The sequence below is a fragment of the Penaeus vannamei genome, chromosome 4 (genome assembly GCF_042767895.1).
Source record: "Penaeus vannamei isolate JL-2024 chromosome 4, ASM4276789v1, whole genome shotgun sequence".
NCBI classification, from domain to species: domain Eukaryota; kingdom Metazoa; phylum Arthropoda; class Malacostraca; order Decapoda; family Penaeidae; genus Penaeus; species Penaeus vannamei.
Genome location: NC_091552.1, coordinates 44774910 through 44782409, shown reverse-complemented (window position 1 = coordinate 44782409; position 7500 = coordinate 44774910). Strand labels below are relative to the sequence as shown.

The following is a 7500-nucleotide window of genomic DNA, read 5'->3' as shown; positions in this document are numbered from 1 at the left end:
TTGACTCCGTTTTCTTTAATGCCAGTCGTTTTCTTAATTGTTTCATTTTCTATGTTTACGTCCATTTTCTTTATGGAATACCGTTCTCTTGATAACTTCCCTTTTTCTATGTTTGATTCCGTTGTCTTTAATGTCAGTCGCTTTCTTAATTGTTTCCCTTTTTCTATGTTTAAATCCATTTTCTTTAAGGAATACCGTTCTCTTGATAGCTTCCCTTTTCTATGTTTGATTCCGTTTTCTTAATTGTTTCCCATTTTCTATGTTTAAGTCCATTTTCTTTAAGGAATATCGTTCTTTTAATAGCTTCCCTTTTTCTGTGTCTGATTCCGATTTCTTTAATGTTAGTCGTTTTCTTAGTTGTTTCCCATGTTCTATGTTTAAGTCCATTTTCTTTATGGAATACCTTTCTCTTAATAGCTTCCCTTTTTCTATGTTTGATTCCGTTTTATTTAATGCCAGTCGTTTTTTTTATTTATTTCCCATTTTCTATGTTTAAGTCCATTTTCTTTAAGGAATACCGTTCTCTTAATAACTTCCCTTTTTCTATGTTTGATTCCGTTTTCTTTAGGAACTACCGGCGACGAGACTGTCTTTGATCCCGTTTTCTTTAGAGATAATCCATCCGTGACAACTGTGCATGTCGGAGTCAGTGTTACCAACGGCGCAGGAAAAACCGGTAAGATTGTATTAGTATTTTGAATGTTGGTGCTTAAGTAAAACTGAAAAGAAAAGAGAAAGAAAGAAAGAAGATAGGAAAAAACAGAAAATATTTCGTGTTGGCATCGCGTCAAGAAAGTGACATGAAATTTCATTAACTAGTAAGAATATAAGAAACGGGAAAATAACTACGAAACAGACATACATACGAACGAAACATTAGGAAAAGGCAATGCTAAAGTATAAAACAAAATCAATTGTTCAACCAGACACACCCAAACCACACGCAGTACTTAGAACAAACAAATCACTTAGAAGATATCTCCCCCAAACAAACAAACAAAAATAAATAAAAATCTAGACGAATAACTTAAAAAGATAATTAATTAATTAATTCCCATTTCCCAAGACCATTTTCTTAAAGGAGTACTGTTCTCTTAATAGCTTCCCCTTTTCTATGTTTGACTCCGTTTTCTTTAATGCCAGTCGTTTTCTTAACTTTCCCATTTTCTATGTTTAAGTCCATTTTCTTTAAGGAGTACCGTTCTCTTAATAGCTTCCCCTTTCTATGTTTGACTCCGTTTTCTTTAGGACCAACAGGCTAAATCAAGGAGCTAGACGAATAACTTTAAAACACTAAACAAAAACAAATAGATACACGAACAAACGAACAGAAACCAGCTCATTCGACCCTAAATACACTGTTTCCTTGGATTTAGGAAACAGCACCTACTTCATGCACCTGAACCAAGGACCGAAGGAAGGGAGCTGCACCCTCGAACACCCGCAGGATAACGTCGCCCTTCAGAGTATATACACGTTGCGCTGCTGGGACTGGAAGGACCCGGAGAATATCGGCGTGAAGGGATTTTGTGGTCTATCGTAAGTGTTTGTTGTTGTTGTTGGTGGTGGTGAAAGATTTGTGTGTTGGTGTTTCTTTATTTTCTCTTGTAGTTATTATTATTATTATTATTATTATTATTTTTTTTTAGGGGGGTTCTTTTGCTTTGTGTTTTACTCTCTTCTCTCTCTCTCTCTCTCTCTCTCTCTCTCTCTCTCTCTCTCTCTCTCTCTCTCTCTCTCTCTCTCCCTCCTCCCTCTCTCCCTCTCCCTTCCCTCTCTCTCTCTCTCTCTCTCTCTCTCTCTCTCTCTCTCTCTCTCTCTCTCTCTCTCTCTCTCTCTCTCTCTTTCTCTCTCTCTTTCTCCACCGTCGATTTAGTCTCCTCCTTGTAGCTCTTCTTACGCCTGTTTGTTTTGATTCCTTCTTTCTGTTTTAAATAAAAATATAACAAGCTACCACTTTTGTAATTGCATAAATAGCCTGAGTGAAATATTGAATGAATGAATAAATGAATAAATGGATAGATATATAAACGAAAAAAAGGATATATTGTATACTATCACAGCCCGTCAATGCAATCAGGATCTCAACAAACAAACAACAACAACAAAAATGGAAATGAAAAATGAATAAATAAGTTAAGAGAAATCGCTTTACAGGAAAAACGGCCGAGGGGGAAATGGAATCGATGGTCCACCACAAGAACCAGCCGGTCGTCGTGCAAGTGATGAAACTCGCCTTCCCCCCCGGCGTGTTTACAGTGATCGTGAGGATAAAGGATTTGTGGGACTCCTACACGGATTACGTTGTCGAGGAGAATCTTGAGGTAGGATGTGTATAAAGGTTGTTTTGAATGTTGTGAATATTTTTTTACTCTTTAATTAATTCAGCTTTTTATGGATATTTTAAGCGTCTTGTTTTGCTATCATTGTTACATCAATAAAATACGTGCATTTGATGTTAAATATATATACGATGTTATATATCTAAAATTATAAATATTGCCAATTATATTAAGTAACGCCATCCAAAAATACATTTGTAACGTTAATTAGTAATTAAAGAAATCATTAGTAAGTTTCTTTACATTTTGCAAAAAAAAAAAAAAAAAAAAAAAAAAAAAAAAATGTCATTTTACTTATCACAAAAAATAAATGCCATTTTACTTATCACAAAAAATAAATGCATTTCAGCTTACACAATTCGTAGCAAGCTCTTCTTATTATTACTATTCTGTTATCATTATCATTACCATTATCATTATTTAATCATTGTTGTCACTGTTATTACTGTAACAATAACAACATTGAACACTAAATTAATACAAATTAATAAGATAGAAAATATCAAGAAGTTAACAATATTAATGATAATCAAATCAGATTTCCCTCGCTGAAAATAGCCAGACAAGAAAGCAGAATCAATCAAAAAACAAAACACAGACAGAGACGCTTATCAGTTACGGTCCTTATCGGTAAAAGATCAAAAATGAATATGAAAAGAATAAAAATAAGAAAAAATATAAACAAGAACAAATCAAGACAAACAAGAACAAATCAAGACAAACAAGAACAAATTCAAGACAAACAAGAACAAATCAAGACAAACAAGAACAAACCAAAACAAACAAGAAAAAACAAAAAACAAAATAACCAACAAAACAAAAATCAAAACCAAGTTACCCTTCCTCTCTTCCCCCCCCCAGATCCTGATGCCGACAAAGGAAGCCTACAAAGCGATGGACGTGAAGCTCCGCCTGCCCCGGCGCGCGCGATCGGACAGGACGGACATCGGCCTCATTATGCAGTGGAGTCTCGGCCGCTGTGGCGATTCGCGCAGCAGGTAGGTCGGTTGGGAGGGTTGGGAGGAGAGGGGAGGGAGGGGAGGGAGGAGGAGGGGAGGTGTGGAGGGTTGGGGAGGGGAGGGAGGGAAGAGGGGAGGGGAGGGGGAGGGTTGGGAGGATTGGGAGGGGAGGGGGAGGAAGTTGGGATGAGAGGAGGGGGTGGGAGGGTTAGGAGGAGGAGGGGGAGGGTTGGGAGGGGAGGGGGAGGGTTGGGAGGGGAGGGGAGGATTAGGAGGGGAGTTGGGAGGGTTGGGAGAGGTGGGAGGGGAGGTTGGGAGGAGGTGGGAGGGGGAGGGGGAGGGGGGAGGGGGAGTCAGTGGGTGGTTAGGTTGTTTGGTTGTGTGGGGGGAGGGTGAGTAAGTGGGTGGTTAGGTTAGTTTGGCCATTGTGTGGTAGTTATTCATTTGTTTATTTATCTATGTATTCATCTAGTAGGTTACTCAGTTAGGTTATCACTTTCGTATTTATTAATGTTGGTAATTAGTTCATTAGTTTGTTTTCGTCTTTTTCGTTAGTTAATCGCCTGTTGTTCATTTGTCTAATAATTGTTTTAGTTATTTAATCGCCTTCCTTCAACCGCATACAAGGATCAATTTTTTTTTTTTTTTTTTTTTAATTTTTCATTGCACTAACCTTGTCGTTACCCTCTCTCCCCTCCCCTACCCCAGGCCGCGTGGCTACAGCTGCTGATGGCCATTCGGGAAGCCAGCTGGAGGATCGTCTCTGTCCATCTCCAAAGAGCAAAGTCTCGGACTCCTGGGAATGGCGCAGTCGACCAACCTCGATACTCTGGGCTCAGTCGAGGTGACAGCCGCCGCCGCCGCTAGGATTGCGCATAATACCGCCGAGGACTTGCTTTCGACCAGGACTCTCGACCTTAAGGGCCGACGTAATCTCGTTCAGGTGTTGGAGGTGTGTGGCAACGCTTAAGGGACAGTTGTTATCAGCTGGGATAGTTTTTATACGTATTAAAGATCTATCTGTGCATCTATCTATCTCTATTTATATATCCATCTATCTGTATATCAATACATCTCTCTCTCTCAACCATATATATATATATATATATATATATATATATATATATATATATATATATATATATATATATATATATATATATATATATTTATATATATATATATATCATCCGGTCTAACATCTTCGATCTTTGTCTTCCTAACGCCCTTTCCCCTGCTATTTCGGCTTCCATGATCCTCTCTATTCCCCCTTCTCTTCTTAACTTACGCTTAAATGAAACCCCATTGCCTTCTGGTGGTATTCAACAAGTCTTTTCATTCCTACCTTGTCCAAAACGTCTTCATTTGTAGTCATTTCTACCCATGATAAAAAAAAATCCGCTGCTTCAGGCCTCTTTCAAGTTCTTATCTATCGTTCATGACTCACATTCATGCATTAACGCTGACCGGATGTGACACTGCTTTCTAATCCCCAGTCCCATCTTCCTTGCACATTCCTCAAATCCATAAATGCTTTCTCCGCTTCTTGACCAGTTCTGCATTTAACATCTATATCTGATCTCCCATCCGGTGTTAGTCCAACTGTAAGTATTTGAATTAATCCACTTGCCTTATTTGCTCCACTTTCACCATCAAACGTATGTATGGCAAAGCTGGTGCCCCCCCCCCCCAGATGAAATTATGTCGATATATAAAGTATTTGGTAACTCCGGGCCAACAAAGCTGAGCGTGAGAGAGAATGTAGCCAATTGCTCTCACGCTGCGGGTGGGAGAAGTTGAATGTGCATTCTCACTCCTGGGACTTTGCCAATTTTCACACTGGTTTTCTTTATTTATCATTATCATGGCATGGCTTTATCATTATCATGGCGCGAATGTGAAGAAAGTAACCAAGTAATTACCCAAGTCATTAGACTTAAGAAGGTAGGCCATAGAACGAAAGAAATCAGTGAATTGTTGAACGTGTCCAAAGCCAAGAATTATTTATGGTGTTACTTTAGTGGCCAGGGTCTATAGAATCTTGTTATTTCGAAGAATACTCAGGAACATCAGAGTGAACCATAATGAGCATCCCAGCAGAAATTTCGGTACCGTAGCCCGCACAGCAAAATAACCTGAGACCCAGTGACTTAGAGGACTGCTTGTCACCCTCTATTATAGATTGGACGAGATCTGGAATCCCATTGAAAACCTGTGGCAAAACATCAAGGGGGATGCATAGGTAAACACATCACTTCTAGACGCTCTCTTCAGAGTGTAAACATGATGAAAGGCAACCCCTACTAAATGTTAAAATGTAAACTAACATTCATTCATATGGAATTCCCAATTGTATTACCTGATATGCACTGTAGAAAAGTAGTCTCTCTCTCTCTTTCTCTCAGATATATATATATATATATATATATATATATATATATATATATATATATATATATGTATATATATATATATATATATATATACATATATGTATGTATGTGTATGTATGTATGTGCGTATGTACGTATGTACGCACACACACACATATATATGTCTGCCTCCTGCCCACCTGCCTACCTACTTACCTATCTAGGTATCTGTTTGTGAAATAACATGTATAGCCCTTATCTGTCTGCACATGTACGTAATCATCTCTACATTTGCCAATCTGCAAATACACACACATCCTTACGCACCCACATAGGTAAACAAACACACGTATGTTGCAGCGTTGCATAGAGGGCGTGCAGAAGGAGGACGCGATGGCACCGCAGATGTTGCAAAGTATTGGAAACTCAATCGTCAGTGCAGCCAGTGATCTGATGTTGGTAAGTCTCAAAAACTCCTTGTATATTGTATCCTCTATGATAACTCCTCAAGCTACCCCCGTAAAGGAGAAGGAGAAGGAGGAAGGAGAAGGAGAAGGAGAAGGAGAAGGAGAAGGAGAAGAAAAAAATAGAATAGATAATGATAGTAAAAGTAAAAGAAAGAAAGAAAGAAAAAAATAGAAGGTCTGCATTCGACCTCCATTCCTGGATGTATAAAAAACACGTATCTTAAAAAAAAGGTTAAAGAAAAAAAAATGAAAAGAAAAAGTAGGAAATCGTCAATAATCTCCATTCCAAAATACATAAAAGGACTCGAATTTAGTGTAAATTTATAAATAAATCTAATGTATTATCTAATGTAAATATATGGACAAATCTAATGTAATATATAGAGCAAATTTATAAACCTAATGTAATAGTTTGATGGATAAACCTAATGTAATATCTAAAGTAAGTATATAAGTAAACCTAATGAAACATTTAATGTAAATATGCAGATAAACCTAATCAATATTCAATGTAAATATATAAATAAACCTAATGTAATAAGCAATATAAATACCGATAAACCTAATGTAATACCAAATGTAAATATACGAATAAACCTAATGTAATATCAAATGTAAATATACGAAAAAAACTCAAATAATTTTAGTGTAAGTACATAGATAAACCACCTTATTCCCCCTGCAGGGCATTCGCGAAATTGGGACAGACGATTCTTGCAAAAAAGTCCCGCCCCTTGATGTAGTGAAGTCAGACGATCTCCATTATAACACCGATATCGGCACTGACGGTAATTTTTGTGTTATATCTGGAAGATTTGTATTGTAGGCCTATATATACAGATGTATCTGTTTATCTATCTGTCAAGATATTTATGTTATTATCTGCCTGTCTGTCTATCTATCTATCTATCTATCTATCTATATTTCTGTTTATCTATCGATCTCTGTGTCTGTCTGTCTGTCTGTCTCTGTCTCTCTCTCTGTCTCTCTCTCTGTCTCTCTCTCTTCAAGTCTTCTTCTTCTTCTTCTCTCTTCTTCTTCTCTCTTCTTCTTCTCTTCTTCTTCTCTTCGAAATCTCTTTATATATATATATATATATATATATATATATATATATATATATATATATATATATATATATATCTGTGTGTGTGTGTGTGTGTGTGTGTGTGTGTGTGTGTGTGTGTGTGTGTGTGTGTGTGTGTGTGTGTGTGTGTGTGTGTGTGTGTGTGTGTGTGTGGTAAATCGACAGCGCTTTGCAACTTGCTTTGAATTTGCAGTCATGATGGAGATTCCTGAGGAGGAGATCATGGTGCGGAAATGCAACGTGCGAGATCACACCATAGAGAGGGCTGCTTAT

At 37.6% G+C, this 7500-nt stretch overlaps 2 protein-coding genes across 2 annotated transcripts in view; both read left to right on the top strand.

Moving 5' to 3' along the window:
- The window catches only part of LOC138861641 (uncharacterized), a 4406-nt gene extending 2863 nt beyond the window's left edge, over window positions 1–1543 (top strand). Inside the window, exons 4-5 of the mRNA XM_070121455.1 lie at window positions 569–676; window positions 1377–1543. Of these exons, the coding sequence (XP_069977556.1) occupies window positions 569–676; window positions 1377–1543 (275 nt within the window). The remainder of the gene's footprint in view (window positions 1–568; window positions 677–1376) is intronic.
- A 2501-nt stretch (window positions 1544–4044) lies between these two features.
- LOC113816386 (uncharacterized) overlaps window positions 4045–7500 on the top strand; it is a gene marked incomplete at its 3' end in the record, with an annotated part of 5845 nt that continues 2389 nt past the window's right edge. The window contains 4 exon segments of the mRNA XM_070118948.1: window positions 4045–4253; window positions 6034–6132; window positions 6826–6928; window positions 7421–7500. The exon segment at window positions 7421–7500 is cut by the window's right edge and continues 3 nt beyond it. Of these exon segments, the coding sequence (XP_069975049.1) occupies window positions 4104–4253; window positions 6034–6132; window positions 6826–6928; window positions 7421–7500 (432 nt within the window).